This window comes from Rhipicephalus sanguineus, chromosome 7 (genome assembly GCF_013339695.2).
Source record: "Rhipicephalus sanguineus isolate Rsan-2018 chromosome 7, BIME_Rsan_1.4, whole genome shotgun sequence".
In the NCBI taxonomy this organism is placed as follows: Eukaryota; Metazoa; Arthropoda; class Arachnida; order Ixodida; family Ixodidae; genus Rhipicephalus; species Rhipicephalus sanguineus.
Genome location: NC_051182.1, coordinates 114,611,275 through 114,631,256, shown reverse-complemented (window position 1 = coordinate 114,631,256; position 19,982 = coordinate 114,611,275). Strand labels below are relative to the sequence as shown.

Genomic DNA, 19,982 nt, shown 5'->3' with positions numbered 1-19,982 from the left:
AACTCTAATCAGCCGTTTTGCAAACCGATCTATAATTTTCCTCCATAAAATTTTTGGCTAGCTTCGTTGCTTCAAAAGTGAGTTAAGTAAACATGCGCAATTAAAAATTCAGCGGAAAACAAAAATAGTGCCATATATTCATGTAATTGTAAGCTGCATGCATTTGGTTGCGTCGTCATGGAGGGCGTCAACATATTTTTAAATTGTCGCTAAAGATAGCTGGGGTACCCTGTATACCCGCATGCCACGGATGCGTTGTGTATCAAGTTAAGGAGACGACCACGAGATTGTTCAGACGTAGGCGGCTCGCTGGCTGAGTGGCCAAATATATATATATATATATATAATATATATATATATGATAATGGATAGATAGATAATAGTAGATAGATAGATAGATAGATAGATAGATAGATAGATAGATAGATAGATAGATAGATAGATAGATAGATAGATAGATAGATAGGAACGGTAAAACACATTTAATTCGCCAAGAAATGCTTCACATCTAAATACGCAGAGTCACCTTATGTCACCAGAATCAGGACAATGAGTCCTCGACAACAATAATTCGCGCTCATCGCACATTATCTTTCGTAGAGCGGAGAGGACAAATCGAGAAAAAACACCGAAGAACAGCGTTCCCTCCATACACCCACCCCTTTCAGGCGCCCTACTTGTACACCGCTGAAAGTTCAGTTATAACTGAAGGCGATATCAAGGTCACTGCAAAAAAATATGGTCTAGGCAGTGGGAATATTTTCTACAAAAGGGAAATAGGAAACCGTTGAAAAACCTAAAGCACTTGAACACATAATGATAATATAGTTAAATATATACCATGAACAACAGTACAGTGTCTAGTAAATTGTTGACGCCTGAACGTAGGACTGTCCCACAGAAGCATAGCAAAAAACTTTATAAGGCGAGAACCGAAGCAAGACGGCAGTGACACAGAAGCCTGTAGTTCGTGCTGCTGATCACAAATGTGCTTTCAAACTGCGCATGGTAGCCTCACCTGCTCACATGTTGTGCGAGGCATCCTTCGTTGGCGTTGCGTGCATTGCTTGCATTTTGAAACAGGCGCTCATTAAGACAGTGTACTCGGTGGGACAATCACCTCATGATAACGAAATCCTGTACGTTACGTTCATGTTACATCTGAAGAACTGGGTTTTCTTGTGTGACATTGCAAAATCATGCAGGCTAGTTACTAGAGTACTTCATCCTGGCATGTTGGGAGAGCTTGTAAAGAGCTGAAAAAACCGCCTATACGTCCATGCGATGACCAATTTTTTTTTCATGCAAGGCGATGACTGTTGACCGCTGGTGCTGGTGCTTGTATGTTGCATAAACACAAATATGATTGCACTAGTGCAATATTGAAGCCGAGAAAATGACGCGCGAACCAAACGCCCGCATCGGCAAACCGTCCAATGCTATCTTGGATAAAGAGCTACAGTGTATGGCAAATGGTGCGCACGACAAGTATCAGTGAGTATTTCCTTTAGCCTGGCGGATTGGGTGTCCAATTAATTTCCTTTACATGACTAGGCTACCATGTTATAATTGACCGAGATACACGCACTATTACACAGATTTAAAGCCCGACTGTCTTATCGTGAACACTCATTCTCTCGCCAGACAACCTAACATTAGCTTTGTCTTCCGGTGGCTCAACTTCAACCCTGCATTACCTGGTGCTGGCCATAAAACAAAGGAAACTTCGCGAAAAACAGTGAAAACATGAGAGGAAAGGAACAAGCTTGAATTGTTTGCGCTGTGTTACCATAGTTGTGTGGTCAGTACACAGTATGAACCAACTAGCCCAGCAACAAGTAATTCTGGCCTACATTGCCGCTTTCTCTGAGTGAGTACTCAACCATTTTTGCAGTTCTTCGCCACCATTGCATGAGAGACCGATGATGAAAAGAAACCCTAATCATTCTAAAAAGAGACAGGGCGTGCAAACACGGACACAAGAAAGAGGTCAGGACACCACAAACGCCTACTAACAACTGAAGAGGCGCACACCGGCTGAAAAGAAAGAAGGCACGAAAACTTATCTGCGGATGCCCATGCAACAGGCGAACCTATCAATCCGGCACGTGTGGCGGTCTACGTGGAAGATAACTGTTAAGGCAGTTGATTTCACCTTTATGCAAGTTAGTCGACGGTTGACTCCCGCATGCGCTACCACTATTCTCGATATGCCATGCTTCAATCATCAGGCGCGTTTCTTCATTTCTATGGCGGTACAACACTGCGCATTCATCGAATTTTGGCGTGTACTTACAATCTCGACAATGTAAAGATAGATTAGAAGGTGAGCCTCCTGTTAGCGATCTCTTATGTTCCAACAATCTTTGGTTAATGCATCGGCCCGTATGTCCTACGTAGAAGCGGCCGCAGCTGAAAGGGACCTTATACACCACACTCGTACGGCAATCAGTGAATTTGTTGGTGTGTTTTACGAAACAAATATCGGTCTGCTTCTTGTCTTTTACTCGCACATTCTTCCTCTGCACAGCGGCACAAATCTTAGGTAGCTTATTGGCAGCCGTGAAAACAACATTAACGCCGTAGTCTGCGTTTGTGGTGTCCTGACCTCTTTCTCGTGTCCGTGTTTGCACGCCCTGTCTCTTTTTAGAATGAATACGTACCAACTAGCTCAGCTCTCTGTTATTCTAAGAAACCCTAAGCTTCCAAGATATTACACCTTGTTCTTTATCCATATTTATTGGAAATCTAGCTGTTTAATTGATTTGTTCTAGACATGGCGCGAACCAAAATTCATAGTATATCTTTCTTAAGGCATTCTTTTTACGATGAAGGTTTGCCTGCTTTTCGTTAGAAAGAGCGTAGTATGCTCAGACATCTCTCTGTGTTGGCTGGTTATTCACGTTTGTTTCAGGTACTCGTTCCCTGTTAAACTGCTGGTATTCCTACCTGGTCGATTGCCTCTCTATGACCAATGGATGCACATAATGTATTTTCGTATTAGACATGCTCCTCAGTTAGTCGATTCATGAGACCGTGGTCAGTTATAGTGATGTATCCTTCTCATAAGAAAACTTACTATCAAGATTGATGCAAGTGTGTCTTTTATCCTATCAGAAATTAGCTTTTCATGTTTTTTTATAATGGGACATGCAGCTCGATCTGTCAGTAGTTCTTCAAATGTCTTTGGTGTCCCTTTTTAAAAAAATAATTTGTTTTCTTTCCAACTCGCTAGAACATTTCAACTTTAAAGGTATCGTACGTTCATTGTTGTGAGATACACAAATATAACATATCTTCTGTCTTTGATCAGTATGGTTTTTATACCGTTTTTTTTCGCCAGCTTTTTTTGGAACGTGTATTGTATAGCCTCGCTAAAACATCACCGATACTTATGTTTGCAAGTACACTCTCGAGTTCAGCACTAATTTCATTCACGTCAAGGTAGTTTATAATTGAACCTTACCGTTCGCAGGAGCACTCCGTTAACACATTCACTCTGTCATCTTGATTGTTAATCATACTCTCCCCATGTAATCTATATTGCATGCGTTGTGCTAAGTTTTATTGTAGGCAAAACAGGCTGCATGTGCGGGCCTCCTCTCTCGGGTAAATCCTAATGCATCATATTGTGCCTACTATCTGAATTGTATGAACGTGAGTAGGGGTGATACGGAACGCAAGTAGAGAAGGTGAATACTCCTTCTCTTTGTGTGAGATTTTTTGTAATGGTGAAATATAAGATTTGCAAGTGACAAGTAAAGGCTAAACATGTAAAGCTAATGAACGCTGCGTATATCAGGCTTCAGGCGAAGTAGGCACTACAGTGAGACATTGACTAGTGCAAAAAAAAATAATGTGGTCGTGCGGACGTCGACCTGCGCTAAAGTTCGAATGGGTCAGAACTATCAACCAGCAGAGGCAAAGACAAGCACGTGACAGTGGCCATTATCGTGCATTCGAGGAACAGAATGATGCTTATTACTAAGGGAACTATTGTATACTCACTTCTGGAGAGATGGATTCGGATGTTATTCTAGGCACATCTTTACAGGATACATTTCATGTTGTTCAGCTGCGTCTGTGATTTGGATACGGTGCACAGCTTATTTTTAGGCTCAAGCATGGCTGAAATTTCACGCCGTCCTATAAAGCCCGCGAACGCGATTTTCGCCATGGGTCTCCCCCGCCTGTCTTGTCTATGTGCGGAATTAAAATTGATAAAGTTGCTTGAGAGGAAGTGTAAATATAGTTAACAGGCATGCGGGATGTCACATGCCGAACATTCACTCTCACATTTCGAGCTGTGAACATACATTTGCAAATGGTAGATGGCTGCTCAAAGCATATTCAAGAGACATACTTCGCTTCGATATTGCCTGGGTGAACTGAAACTGCAGCGCGCTCATTGTTTGATGAATTATATAATTCACGCATTCATTACATAACAATGCGTGCACAATGTAAATAATGGAAAATACGTACGACGCGGCGCAGGCTTGAGGTATACCTTGGTTTTACCTTCCGTGTTCTCCACTGTAACTTCAACTTCCCTTGTTCTGAAAAATGGGAATGCACAAATAGCGAAAAAAATCTCTTGAATAAAAATTATATTACATGGCTCTGTAAAAATGAATTATTGGAGTTTTCTTTTGTAGACATATCAGCGCTAAATTTTCAGCGACTTCAGGATTAAACGTGATTGCCTGAATCAGCGTAATCTACTGACTGTGCCGCGATCATCAATGCGAACGCGGGACACTTATCGCAGTAGCAAGCAAATGTATTCTTCAATGCCTCCCTGATGTTCTTCACTCGTTACGTATTATTTAGCGCCAAAACCATCGTCGACCGGTATAGAAGTGTATTCAGCTGCAGTCCTACGATCCTTCACACGATGTAGCCGCTAGTGTATTGTAAGCCATTGCTCCGCAAGAAGCAGTGCATGTACAAGATGCCTGTGATGCAAAATCTCTCAATTATGGCTTGAGCTTCTGTCTGCTTTAGCAAAAGACGAACGCCTAAATGCTGATTACCAAGCTCGGAAAATGCATAATTCGCATCTCATGCACAATTCGCGTGCAAGATGAAGTCTCTCACTACTTATGGTATGCGTAACTTGCACTTATGCATAACGCATCACAGCTCTGGAACAAACTACCCACAGGCCTAAGAAAAACACAGTTATTCACCTGCAAGAATACTAACCTACGTTCATTTATACTCGCGTCCCTTTTCGGATGAGAATGTTCGATATTCCCACTCTTACACTGTGTTCTCTCGTGCTCTAGTGTTTGTATAACATAGTATGACATAAGGGCACCCTTCACAGCTCCTAACGGAGTTATGGGTCCCTGCCTTTACAACTAAACTGATGTACCTATTCTTATGTGAATATTAAAATAATTGAATTGAATTTTACTGAAGCTGGCCGTCCAATGTATTTCAAGCTCTCTATATTGTCGGAACATTTCTAGGTCCCATATTTAGGTGCGCATTACTTACGCCCTTACTGGTCATCTTTCATCCCATTTGCACTGAACCACAGCCACACGCTGTGGAGTCTTTAAAAACGCGTGTTTTATATCTCACCAATGCAGCAGGCGTTGATCTCACACATTCATCTCACAGTGCTCTTGGTTGGCGGGGTGGTGTCGGCGTCAGAGAGCCGTAAAGTGAAGTAACGCATCACGACCGTGGCCTCCGCGATTATCCCGTGCAATGCGTCGATGCAACACCTCCGTTCGATTCGGCGCGTTTCCGATTGTAAAAGTGCAATTTTGTCAACGCCTTAACATACCGCGCGGTGGCGGCCTTAGCCGATGCAAGATAGGGTGCCTAGATGCGCGTTTTGTCAGAGGGCGCACACATCGAGGCACGCTAATGCAAGAAGGCGTTGGCCCGGGCCTCTACCTCGCTCATAGCATCCATCTATATTATGATAGATCTGCGATGGGCGCCTTCCTTGCCTTGCTGTAACACTGCTTTCGCCGCTTACGCTCGCCCCGAGAAAAATCGCGGCCGGGCTAAAGAGGAGACACGATGAGCGTTGCGTTTCCCTCTATACTGGGGGACAACTTTCTGTGGCAATGAAGGGAAAGCTACGGGTCGGAGCGTCTGCACATGTACTGATACGTCAAGTAGTCCCGTTTGGCGCGCGTCTCGTAACGCCGTGCGAAGTTGCTCACCATCCTCCTCTCCATTAAGTCCATCTTCCCACTCGTACTCGCGTTGGCTTGCTTGCGGTTCTGCCACGTCCGACAGTCAGTTCAACGATGCAGAAACTATGTCGCGACGCCTTAGATGAGGGATCGCCAACCTGTAGCCCGCGGGGCAGTATTATGCGGGCCTTGGCACGACATCAAATCCGTCACCCCCGCTCTCCTTAGCGCTTCTGATGTGAAGGCCGACATGACAGTTTTGGGCTATAATGCAATTTTCGCTTGTATGGCTGCCCCCTTCGTTTGGCTGCACCCTTGTGACATTCGTGCTGATAATAAATGTGATTTAAATTAAGTTTTGCGCATTATTGTCAATTAGCGCAATTTTTTTTTTGGCCTCGAAGACTTCGCCCCCTCGACTTGCCATCCGGCCCCCACGGTGCCGGCTTCATGCAACCTGGCCCTCCACCTCAAAAGATTGCAAACCTCTGCCTTAGATGCACACGTATGCGTGGATGAGCTTGTGCGTTTAGCCGTAACCATGAATTCTGCAGCTGCTCTCGACACGCCGCGCTTTACTTCTTCGGTGCGTTAACGGCGTTGTGTCACTACCAGCAGGGAATGGCGGCCGAGAAGACAGTAGGCCAATAGGATCCATAATTTCATTCTTATTCAGGGAATAAATCGGCGCTGGATTCTTTCACGAATAGGTGATTGTTCTTTATTCTTCTGTGTCGGCAACGGGCAAATTGCCGCCAACCGGCTTGATCGTGTTGTATGTTGCGCGCACCAAATGCACTGCGAGGGCAGGCTTGGGCGTTACCTCACTTTAGATGTGCTTTGTGACTGCGGAAATTGGTCACCAGTGCCCTCGGCTGCCCACTTGCACGCTCGTCCTGAAATTCGCCACTGTGATCAGTTGCGAGCTCGCGACGTTGGGCACAGGCCTCGTATCACTCGCTGCGCTGCGAGTTGTCCAAAACCGACTGCGGTGGCCAGCAACAAGCTCTATTGCATGTCGTGCGTTCAAAAATCACGGCAAGAGCTAGCGGGGGCTTTAGCTAGGCGGCGGTAGGTGTGCTTCGGAACTCTCTGGAAATTCGTCCCCATTATCGTCGTTTTGCCCGTCGCCTCCTCGCAAGCAGTGCACCTTGGTTCGTGGTGCTCGCTTCGCTTTCGCTCGCTGTACTCCCGTTCGCTTGTGGCTCGCCTGGTTCGCTGAAGGCTTGCTCTAGCTGTTGGATGCTTCTCATTGAAAACTCGCCGCCAAGACGGCGGCGGCCGCACTTGGAACTGCAGCGCTGTGTCTCTTGAGTTCCGTCCTCGATTATGTATGACATTTGGGGGGAAATGTCTTGCATGCAATATTTTAGACGTCTGTTTTTATTTTACTTTGCACGTATAAACCGTGTGGGTGCATCTTTATCCTCTCTGTCACGTTTGACTAACTATTTGAAGTCATTTTTTTGTTTTTTGCAGGACGCCGCCTTTGTCCACAACGTGTACACAGTTGTGTGCGCTGGTGTGTGCGATGGCAGTCATGTATTTGTTATGTTAAAGCAGCTTTACAAAGAGGACTCTAAACGGTATCACAACGCGGCTAGCCCTGTAATGGACATCTGAAAGCGAATTCATTCAGAGGTAGCGGAAACTTCACAGGTATATACAAAAAGAAAACATTTCATTGCCTCATATTTTTCTTTCGTTGTCGCTGACTGCGAAAGCAGTGAAGTACGCAAGACAATATATTTTCGCGTGTTGTTTTTCTCGCCGTTTGTTTGTCACCACGAAAAATACAGACGAAAAAAAATATTTAGCCTTGCGGAGTGTAACTGTAGAAAATCATCCGTGCGGATTAACAGGGAATCTGAAATGCGGATATAAAGACCATGTACGTGGAGTATATGAGTGGACTGACTGTTCATCTGTTGAGGAGAATCTGTGGGGACTAACATTTGCCCGGTAAGCTGTAAATGTGACGACTAAATGTTAGTCCATTGAGTTGATTTGTGGAGACAAACGGTGGTAGTAGTAGTAGTAGTAATAGACTTTTATTCAGCCAAATTCATAGGCCAAGCATTTCGACCGCCTGCGCGATCAGTCGACGCTGTTCTTCTTCCCCTTCGCCGCCGATCCAGTCGAGCCATGTGGTGATGGAAAGGAAAGGGGGAGGATAAGAGCTGGATTGCTGAGCAGTTGGGCAGTAGAAAAGGCAGTGTGGCAGGTCTGCATATGTAGATGGGCAATTGGGACAACAGGGGTCCGATCTATATTTATAAAGAAAAAGGCGAGAGGGAGTGATCAGGCAATTCATTTGGATGTGCCGTAGCATTCGAGCCTCTAGCAGAGTGAGCGATGGATGAGGAGGAGGGTAAAGACGCTTGTCGAGTCGGAGCTGTAGGTATACCTCTTTGATAGTATGGCACAGCGAGATCTTCGCATCGTTCTTGACGGAGCTCCCACTGTCTTCCGAAGGTGTGGGCCAGGGGATGAACGGTGCCTGGTGCAATATATGACGGGCGAGCCGGTGAGCCAGCTCATTGCGGTCAATCACCGTGTGCCCAGGAACCCAGCGTAGGAAAACAGGGGAAGGTTGCAGTGCATAGACAGCTCGCTCAACCTCCTGTTGGAGGTATGGGGGTAATGTGCGGTTCTGTATGTTACGGATGGCGGTGTAAGAGTCAGAGTATATCGTGTACTCGGGAAGTGAAGGGAGGGAAGAAAATGATTGTAAGGCATGGACAATGGAAAGGACCTCGAGCGAAGGTACATCGGGTGGGTGCAGGTATGGCCCGCTGGTGTGGGTTTCAGGTGCCGAAAGGTGTGAATGGTAGATAGCGTGAGCCCCGAGGAGCCACGAACGAGGCATCCGTATAGGCGACTCCCTGTGTAGAAAAAAACATGGCTGATCCCTTTGTCATAGGAATCGGTATAACATGAAAGTGAAACATGCCTTCACTGACGTAGTTGAGCGTTTGTTGTGCATTCTTTCGCCCCAAGGGCGAAGGAATGAATGGTACAGCAACAAATTTTAATGTCACCCGAAGAACGGCAAGCAGCTCGAAACTTGCAACGCGCTGCTCAAGCAGAAAGGACGCACGGAACGAACATGCACACGATGAGAGCGAACTGTCACATTTGCAACTTATTTCTGCGTGAGCACCGCGCTCCTTTCGCAAAAGCGGCCGCTGCAGTGGGCCAAGCGACCTTCGTGCTCTCAACGCAAGACGTACGAACCACCACGATCACGAGATAAGCGCACGCACGAGCGACCACGCCCTGTAGAGGCGGGCGCTCGTCGCAACGGCGGCGACTTTTAAAGCGCGCTCTTCGAGCCCTTCGCGCCATCTCGCTACTGATAACGAAAACACGCTGTAGCACGGATCTCTGAGTATCGCCACCGGCAAAGAGCGTATAGACCAGAACACAGCGAATTCCATGCGCATCGCCATTGTGGCATCGCGCGTCGCGCCATCTATCGCACACGCGACGAAAAAACACGCGCGGGCTGCCACGCCAGCAGACGATACACAGAGCAAACGTGAAACTTCCGAAACTCAGCCCGTCGGAGAGCGTGTTTCGCGTCTTTTCTAGCCTGGACATTTTCGCTGATTTTATTGGAACATCAAGAACATCTTCCTCATGCAAGTCCACAATGTGTACAGTACATGCTGAGTGGGCTGCGGAAGCAACCTCGTCAGATACGTACGCTGTTACATTTGTATAAAAACCTTCTCGCTGTAGTACGCGTGAATCGTAATTGCAGTGCAGCTCGCGAAAGAGTGAAACGATGTTTTGTTGCCCCATATTACAAGCCGTGCACAAAGTTTTGTTAAAGCTCATCATTTCAGCATGCATCGCGTAATAATTAGAGTACGCTTTACGGGTAGTTTCGCGGAACCTAATTTTTGTTTCACGGGCGCTCTTACAATAATGCGTCTTGCTCACAAAAGCGTGCTATCAGAGAGTATAACCTGAAGTATCGTTCAGCGATCCCTTTTGGAAGCTACCTGCGCTATTTTATTCTTGTAACGATGGTGGTTTACAAGCGAAACTGTGCTACTCTTAGTTAAGCCGGTTAGCTACGCCTGCGACGTAAAGGACACTGGCGCGAGTACTGTTTACTTACGTGCCAATATATGTATTATGTGCAGCTGGATGCCTCGTGTCCAAATTAATTTGGGGACATCAAACACTGAAATAAAAGCACGAAATTCTGGCCAGCTGTTGAGGAGCACCGTACCATTTATTACCTTTTGAAGACGAAATCTCGAAGGCGTGGATGCCATCAAAAGCACTAAAGCTTAATACTACGTTGAAAGTGGCAAAGTATGCTCTTTGCTTGTGCTTGAAAGCACTACCTTGCACTAGATGTTCGTCAAAGGAAACGCTCAAAGGTATGAAGTGCACCCTCACACAAAGCTCACGCCTGCCTTCAACCCAGCTGCGTGTCACGCATATTAGGTTCGTAAAATGAAATAGGCGGGCATCACACTGCAGAATACACGCTGTTAGTGTACTTACTCGCGCATTTTCACTCGGTTCCTAGTTTTTTTTTGCTTGAATCCAGTTATCCACTCGCGGCGAAGCTGAAAACACCGCACCGGCACTATTTCCGTGGCGCGTCGTAATCGTCGCAGACAACGCTAATATCCTCTTGTTGCGCAGCTTGTTTTGGCATCCGAAGACGACGCACAGTAGTGCCCAGACGAGCTCTTTTACGCTGAAGCGGCGTGAACGGGTACTTTTTCGCACTTTAAAGCCTCAGAACTGCAGCTTGCCCTGTTTACTCGGTGCAGCCCGCGCGCGCCTTGGCAGCCCCGGTCAGCCCGGCGTCTGGGTGCGAGAGTATCCACTCGGCTCGCCAGCAGCCTGGGTGCGAGACAGGCGTGCTCTGATGTATATAAATAGCTCGCCGTTAGCATTGAGAAGAGCGTGCCGTCCGTGGCCGAATCGTTTCGCGCTGCGTGCTGTGGAGCGAGGGGTCGCGAGTTCGATTCCCAGTGACGGAACTTTTTCTTCTGGTTTTTCTTTGCCCACTGTTAGTCTTTATATTTTACAACGTCATATCCGTGACGGAAATACGTCAGTGGAGCCGTGGTGGACCCCGGCATAAAAAACTTTCGTGTTAAAACGAGGGGAATGATGCTGCGCTGCCACATGACGACGGCCGGCGTGCAGTACGGGGGACATGTTGGACGGGAGAGGAAGGATACGAAGCTTGGGAGCAGGGGTGCACGCGGGAGAAGGCAAGGTAGCAACGGGGACTGGAATGTGAGGGATACCCGCTTGGGCCAATAGCCATTGACCCTGACGGGTAAGAGAAAGACGTGCAATCTGAGAATCGTAGTGGAGAGAAAGCAGAGAACGTAGTGGATGGAAGAGGCCAGTGGCAAAGAGCTTAGTGGTAGAGGTAGTGCTAGGGAAGTTGACAGCTGCCTTGTAGAGGCCTAACAGAGCTCTTTCGAGAGTGTTAAGTTGGGTTTGGGTAAATTGAACGTAAGGTACAAAATACAGGAACTTGTTGCGGGCGAGCGCATGGGCAACATGGCACGCATGAGCCTCGTAGAGACCCGACTGTCGAGTGACAACGCGTCGCAGGAGGTGAGTTACCGAGTGGCATGTCCTGACGGCGTGATGGAGCGCCTGCGTGTTCTTGGCCGCATGCAAAGGGAAGCCAAGAACTTTGCATTGTTGAACGGTAGGAATGGGAGAGCCAGAAAGATGCAGGGAGATGAGATCATTGTTGGAGCGCTGGTAAGCGGAGCGATTGAGCAGAAGCAGCTCAGATCTTATGGAGCAGGAGACAGGCCAGTAGTGGAAAGAAAGGAAGCGATAAGGTCTAGGCCACGCTTTAAAGTATCCTGCACTTGTCCGGGAGATCCACACGTACACCAGAGAGTGATGTCGTCGGCATAAAAAATAGGATGGAGGTCTGGAATTTCGGATAGTTGGGAGGCAAAAGGGGCCATAGCCATATTGAAGAGGGTAGGAGATACTACGGCACCTTGAGGAGTACCGCGGGTGAGGGAGTGCGGGTTGGACAGATGAGTATCGACTCTAAAGCGAGCTACTCGATTAGAAAGGAAGGACCGAATGTAAGAATACATGCGAGAACCACATGAAAGGGAGGAGAGCTGAGCCAATATGTGGTCATGGCAAACACCATCGAATGCCTTACGGACATCAACGGTTACAAGAGCATGAACCTGATTGCGAGAAGGTGAGAGAAATGTGTGCTGGAGGACGAGGAACGTGTCCTGCGCACAGACGCGACGTCGGAAGCCGATAAGAGAATGGGAGAAGAACTCTCGCGCCTCAATAAAATCAGACAGGCGAGTCAGGGCCATTCGCTCAAAGGTTTTGCCTACGCACGACGTCAAAGAGATAGGGCGAAGGTTAGAGAGGGATGGAGGCTTGCCCGGCTTCGGAATCATGCAAATGAGAGAGGATATTCAAGAGCTCGGAAGACAGCCGCCGTCCCATGCTTCGTTGAATGTTTTTAAGAGGAATTCTTTAGCGTTGTCGGGAAGATTGCGGAGTGTAGTATATGTTATCTCATCCTCAACGGGAGCCGAGCGATTAGAATGAGTTGCCAGGGCAGCTTCAAGCTCCCTGAGGGTGAATGGGCGGTCTAGGTCTGGGTTAGTATCGCCACAGTAATTTGGGTAGGAAGGTAAGGGGGTGGGAGATACAGAGAGGTTAAATTGTCAAAGACATCAGACGGAGTCCCGTGAGTAAGCGCTTTAGCTAGGGTGGGAGCAAGGGCAGGCTTAGTACCTAATAGAGATCTAAAGAGAGACAAACGGTTAGCTTGTTCGAGTAACTGCGTGGGGACCTACTGTAGTCCTGGTGCTGTTAGTCCTTAAAACGATTATTGGCTATGGCAGCCCCATTAGTTCCCGAAGGGATGAGCCACGCAGCATTTTAACACCTTTTGCCTTTGAGTGAGGTCAAAAAGCTGACAGGGTCCCTTAAGCATTCGCCTAAGACGACTTGAAGGCGAAATAAATTTTCTACTTTTTCGCAGTCGAGGTACTGATCCCCCGCCCCCTCCTAAAATTATGAAAGATGTGAAACGATAGGATGGATAACTTTCTGCAGTGATTTTGTTATGCACGGATTTTCTTCAATGATGAGAGTGGCTCGTTCTTTTAGCAGTACATAGAATGAGTGGATGCCCCTTTCGTGGGCTATGTTACGAGATTTGTACAACACAATAAAACATTGGCCATTAAAATCCCACATTTCTTTTTTTCAACGTACAATATGCCTTCGGCCGGAAACACTTCTTTGTCATCCTAGCCGCCGCCTCTTAAGCTAGGCATGGTTTCTCTGAAGCATTAAAATTTATCATTTGTAGTATTAATTAAGCGCTTCCACAAAGAAAAAACTCAAAAATGAAATATCACATTACTTACATTTTCAGCAATTTGTCGCTGCCTTCTCTGCAAACACGTAATTGTGGATTCATAAAAGATCTAAAGAAAATTTCACTACTTTCATCGTAAGCACACAATTCTACTTCGACGGCAGGAAAATAGTCTGCCCCATTGATCTCTAGGTTTCCATATTCTGTGCTATCTGAGTTTATGATGTATCTCACGTGCTACAGAGGTGCACACAGGCGAATAAACGCAATACAATGAAACGGACATGGTTCATGCGCAGCTTCGTCTTCTTGTGGGCATTTTTCTGTGCACGTTTGCAGCACATCACTACCCTTTATTCTGTCATGCCAACTACTTTGCAGTTGAAACACTTTTGAGCTCTTTTTCGTTTCCCAATGCCATTTGTGGCTGTGGTCGTGAACGTATGCAATCGTTGAATGAGTATTGGCTACGCTGTGATTAAAATATTCATTATGACGTCGATGACATGTACTAATATAATAGCTTTTATCACTGGTCGCTTAATAATTATTTCCATTTTTATTACAGAGATATCTCTTGCTTAGATGGTTTACCTCCAAGTTGAATAGAGCTTGATAGATCAGTCAAGCTACCTTAGCCTTCGTTCCCTCTATGTCAATATTTTATCCAAATGCGCAGAATGTGTTGTTCACCACTAAGGAAATTCCGAATTCAACTGTTTTAATCTTCACAGCATCTAGGTTGGTCTCCTTTTTTAATCGTCAACTTTGGTAGCGTTTTGTTGGGCTTAGTAGCAATGCATTCTTTCACCAGCCCATGGTCACTACCTTTTGCCTTTCTTTCAACTTTATACTGAGCACATTAATTAATTCGATATTGATGTAGACGTCTATCCCACTATGCTGCCACTACGAGTGCGTGGTACGAACTGAATTTTACTTGAATGTAGAAAACGAGAACATGAGATGACAGCCGGCGGCCGAAGTTGAAGTATGTTTTTGTATCTTCAATGAGCAGATATGCATATCTTTATTTGGCAAAAACCAGCGCGAATATGGCAACATGCTCCCATACTAACGTGAGCCGATATACGCTGGGCCTGCTTGCACGTTTCAAAGTGTCATTTCAGCTAAGCAACACGCAAGGAGCGCTATGTTTCTTCACTGCTTTGAACCCTGTCATGTGAATTTCCCGCGGCACCCAACGCAATAATATTTCGATGGACTGAAAGGCATAGTTGACAGCTTCTCTTCTGTAGCATGAAGCAAGAAGGAATCCACGCGAATTTTCCATATACACAAGCTTCTTTGTTGATTAAAAATGTGTTCTTCTCCGAAATTTGAACCCCGGCCAGACGCTTTCCGGAGCAGTCGCTGTACCAATTTAATTAACCAGGAAGTCAATTATTCATTTCATAAATCTTCCGCCGCCTTGCGACATTCCGCAGAACTTAATTGCAATTTGAATGAAATGCTCGCAGTGGGCTTGCATACAGAGTTACAATGTTTTCCTCGTCAGTTCGCAGCCTATAAAACGAACACGAGAAGCTAGTGAAGATGAGGAACAGAATTACGTAATCTTCATTCTATTGTACCTGTGGATTTAAGACTAACTCACCTAATCTCGATGCCTGCTGGACGAATCTATAGAACAGTAGTTTTTATCATGCAGTCGCTTGCATTTACTCAAGACCTTTCCAAAGGCGCATTTAATGAAATGGGAGTGGATTTCACTCTTTCAAATATTCTGGCTTTGGCAGCCTCCTCATAGGAAATTTTGACAGGAGTACCTGCTACCCTTTTGAAAATTTTTTATCGAATGAACACGGTTTTAATGCTAACTTTTTTATTTACCATTTTAAAGTATTGTTCAACAGGCATACCATTCCTCTGTCTCCATTTTTGTTGGACTACCGTTCCTTGCGAATCCCTCCAAAGATAATGTGAGTCAACGAAGATTTCTGCTTCAAATTCATTACGTGTGGTTCCGCGCCTTCCGCGGCATTGTAGCGATCCACAATTACTACAGTGCAGAGACACGCGACTATCCCCGATATCGGCACGTGCCTGTACATTGTAGTGATTGTGGCTGCGAAGATTGATAAAAGAGTGCACTGTTGTGCATATCCGATAAAAAATACCTGAGATTCTTTAAGCCACCGTGATAGCGAGGGCAGGTGATAGCTGCGCCATCTACCCTTTCGTCGTGCTGCCTGTGAACAAATTAGCCTTTCTGGACGCGAGAAGTTGTCATGTGCCTTTATTGGGCCGTCTTTTATATACGGATCTACGTATACTGTCGCTTCTGGCAATAAACATTCAGTTAAACGTAAGCGCTCATCTCGTCGGGCCTTACTCGGTCGTGTCTTCAAGGAATATGACTCCTTTTGAGGCATTTAACCCACTAGCCCGAAAAACCACGTTGACGAAATGATATTTCATATTTCCGTATGCTAGCAACGTTTGAGGTTTCAGAAAGCTGACTTCTGAACGATGCGTAGATTCACTTCCTTGCTAGTACTTCACGTATAGCACCGGATGGCTTAGTTAAAACTTAAAATTAAGTAGCATTTCCTACCCCTGTATAAGATAAGAACACTCTCAATGGGGTCAAAGGGACCAATATATATTTAGTTCGAAAAAATGCGATTGAGTATACTTACACGTTTGCTATTGTATCAGGAACTTTACTGCAATAAAAAATCATTGCACTTAGTATCTACGATAGTACACTGTAACATCATTTCGTAGTCATATCTTAACAATGCTCCTCAATGACAGGTGCAAGACACTTGAAAACAACCGTAATAAGAACTGACAGGCAATCAGGCCAAGCAGAGATTAGGCGACGTTATTTCTAGTACATGTGATATAAATAAAGAAATAACCTGGACGAAAAGACAACTTGTCGTCGGCAAGCGACACTTCAAATACAGCGACCGATGTTCTATCAATTGAGCCTGGCGGCTATGGTCTTCCCGAAAACGCTATCGGGTATATCTCTGCATTTAAACCTGAGATTGTTGGTCACCTCCACTTGTAGCCATGACGGCGTGTGTGGAACACTCTTAAAACGTTCCCTTAAATTCCCCTTCTTTTGTTCACACTTGGTAACGAAGCATCCTCACTAATGATGTCACGGAAATTTAAGTTAATAATTACAATGTTTCCGCATATTTTAAATTCACGGATTAACATGCTGGAAACCACAGAGCGATACATTGAGCGCTCACGGTATGCTGCCTAATGAATGCTTCCTTGGGAATCACATGAGCCTATATCGCGGGCACGCACGAATTTCCGACATGAGGACAGTTTTTATTGCATGTACTTTCATATTTGCGGAAACTTCATTCGAAGGTGTAATCGTAGCGCAGAATTAAGCTCACCCAAAGGAGTCGCATTTTCGCCGCGAAGGCAACGCCATCAATGCCATAGCAACAAATTTGAGTGTCATTCGAAGAAATGGTAACAGCTCACGCGTTTAACAAATGGCCAATGCAGCAAGTGAATTGACCTTGATGCAGCCTGTGACTTCAACGTAAAAACTGCGATGAAAGGGACCAGCGCAAGCACAGGTGATCACACCCTCTAGGTTCAAGTACTGAGCCGAAGGCGAGCAGCCGTATCGGCAAAACACGGGCGATGAGATGCCTTTAAAAGAAAGCCCTTGGGCTCCTTTCGGCATCTCGCAGGTGAAAGGGAACACGCCTCTGCCATGCTGAAGCGCCGAAAAGATGTGCCTATCACCAACGCTATATGGTGTATATAAGTGGCTCGGCGTTAGTACGTAGGAGAATGTACGTGTTGTGGCCGACTTGTTAAGCGCATCGTGCGGCGAAGGTTCTTCAGGAAACTTTTCTTCTGAGCCACTTTACTTCGCGCGATGTACGTATACATAAATAGGGAATGGCACGGTGGCACCGATGCTGGCTGCTAAAACCCGCTGAGAGTGTCCATATAATTGCTAACGGAAAAGTCTATTGGCTGTGGCTCCACGATGCTAATATGTATATGGACGCTAATCATCATGTTCCGCGGTAAATTCACGACTCTTAGGACTAACGACATACTCCGGTGAAAGCACTTTTTGAAATTCTTAGATAGTGATGTCTTTGAGCATTATTGCATTCGTAGTAGCGCCTGGTATAGACCATTCGCCAATTATGTGAACTTGCGCCAGTACTGAGTGACATGACTGACAGGCCCCACAAGAATGCATGCTGACGAGAACTGAAGCTTCATGACGAGGTTCGCCGTGGCAAAGCTCTCTCCTGAAGACGCAGCGCTAGTCACTCTGATAGTAAGAGATCATTTCTTGACCAAAAATAGTGATTTTTTGTGGTCCCCTCATTTACTCGTTTTTAAATATCGCTGGAATACGACGGCGTCTGCTCAATAAACACGCATAAAAGAAATACGACTGCCGACTGGTGAAAAATAATGCTTCCGTCCTCCTCAAGCCGTCCAACCAGAGCATCTGATGCATAAAATTCCTGCAGCTAGAATGGACACGTCAGGTTCGGTGTTAACAGCAGCAACTTATCACGTTTAAAGTACTTCGGCACTTCGTTATACGGACCTCTAACATCGGCTTCGGTAACTTCGCGAATACAAAGCAGCTGCTTTAACGACGACTTCGTCCGTGATTTATTCGAGCCGTCCTTCATATGCAGCGATCGCATGGTGCTTTCCAGTAAAAATAATTACTGGGTCACCTAGAGCTGCTCAAGATCTATATCATTAAAATATTTGTTTGGCATCAATTCTCCGAATTCACCACGTCAGTCCATCGATTCCATGAGTTCACCGCGTCGCCCGTGCTGGCCATCTGCTCGGACTTTTATTAGAGCAAGAAGAATCCTGCCTAAGCAACCGCTTATTACTAGCCTCATCTAGCAGCTGCCATTATCCGCGTGTAGAACATTGTGTAACTAATAGCATCATAATTGAAATCACCAATAAGTACATATGATAAATGAGTTGGCGCTCATGGACAATACTATTTTGGAGATACTAATGCACTTTTCCGATTACGCATACCTGTAATGGTAGGAGAACAAAATAATAAAGATGATTGGAGGTTATATTCTTCATTTTCACACAGCTAGAAACGTGGATAGAGAACTACAATTATCCACACAGTCCCAACCTAATTTAGGTAATTTTCTGTAGAACGCAGGAAAACATAGTGCGTGCAATAATATGAAATGGGATCACATTTGTAAATGCTACAAAAGTGGATGCTTAGGCGTGTTGGAACGACATAATGGAAAGAAAACAGGGAAGGAAATTTGTTATTCCTCAGATGGTTCTACGCGCAACCTGCATTGTTTGCAGTGATGCTGCTGATAGCTTGCTTATATTATTTTTGATTACCATTATTATGTTCCTTCTTTGTTCTCTTTTTCGACTTCGCAAATGCTCAATTATCTAATGCGCGGTGTTGACCAATAAACTTTTGTTATAAGTCAGCCCTCTTGTTTGTGTCTTCCTTCTTCGCGTGCTCTATCTTTTGCGTTGTTTTCTTTCCAGCTACATTTATAAATTAGCAAAACATGTTAAGAATGCTCTCAATAATAACAATACTGACAGATGTTTCCTGTAAGCATAACACTCAATGGTTCGCTCAGCTCCTGTAATGGTTTCAGCAATGCGCGTCGACTTGAGGCAGATGCAGTCATCATGGGCATATGACTCTAAGGACATCATCAGCAATTCGAGGACATCTTGATGTTGTATGAGCTGCAAAAGAACAAACGGACTATGTTAGTTTCACCTCTACTATGCGCTCAGTCAATGAAGCGAAATTTTTCACAATACGAAGGACACAGATGTCGGCATGAAGAAATTCTTTCAACCACCATAAGGGATAGAGAAACAACTTTTATTGAAACGGCAAGTGTCAAAAGAGTTTATCTACCTTCTCTTAGACAGCAGCTAGGAGTCCTTGGGACCTAGCGGCACCTTCGCCTTTGCCTGATCACATTTAGTTGGTCCTGAGGAGTTTAGGAGCGTGGTCTTCCACTGCTACCTAATCATATATGTGTTGTTTTGCCCAATTACGATGTTGCGGCAAGCCCAGATAATATGTCTGAGGTCCGCCCGCTTATTGCAGTGTTTGCATCTGTCTGAGTAAAAGTCCGGGTAACCATGATTATACGCTATTGGGTTTGGGAATGTGTAATAGGTGTCACGCTGTCACCTGCTGCTAATTTTATGCGGAGTCTGGTGGCGGGCAATGCTGCCTCCCTAATATGTAGTACTTCGTGATTTCGTTGTATTTGACCATGCGGTCTCTCTCTGCAGATGGGCTCCACGTCATTCGTGCCCCTACCCGGCTCGCTAACTCTCGAACTAGGGTGTGCGTGGTTTCATTGGCCGGGATGGAGGAGTGGACGGGCGCCCACATAATATAAACGCCGCGCTCTCCACGAAAGGTAGTCAAA

At 45.6% G+C, this 19,982-nt stretch overlaps 1 protein-coding gene across 1 annotated transcript in view; it reads right to left on the bottom strand.

Moving 5' to 3' along the window:
- The window catches only part of LOC119400861 (uncharacterized), a gene marked incomplete at its 5' end in the record, with an annotated part of 28,140 nt that extends 8,862 nt beyond the window's left edge, over positions 1-19,278 (bottom strand). The window contains 4 exon segments of the mRNA XM_037667768.1: positions 4,486-4,559; positions 13,583-13,609; positions 16,197-16,223; positions 19,127-19,278. Of these exon segments, the coding sequence (XP_037523696.1) occupies positions 4,486-4,559; positions 13,583-13,609; positions 16,197-16,223; positions 19,127-19,278 (280 nt within the window).
- Between the last annotated feature and the right edge of the window lie 704 nt (positions 19,279-19,982).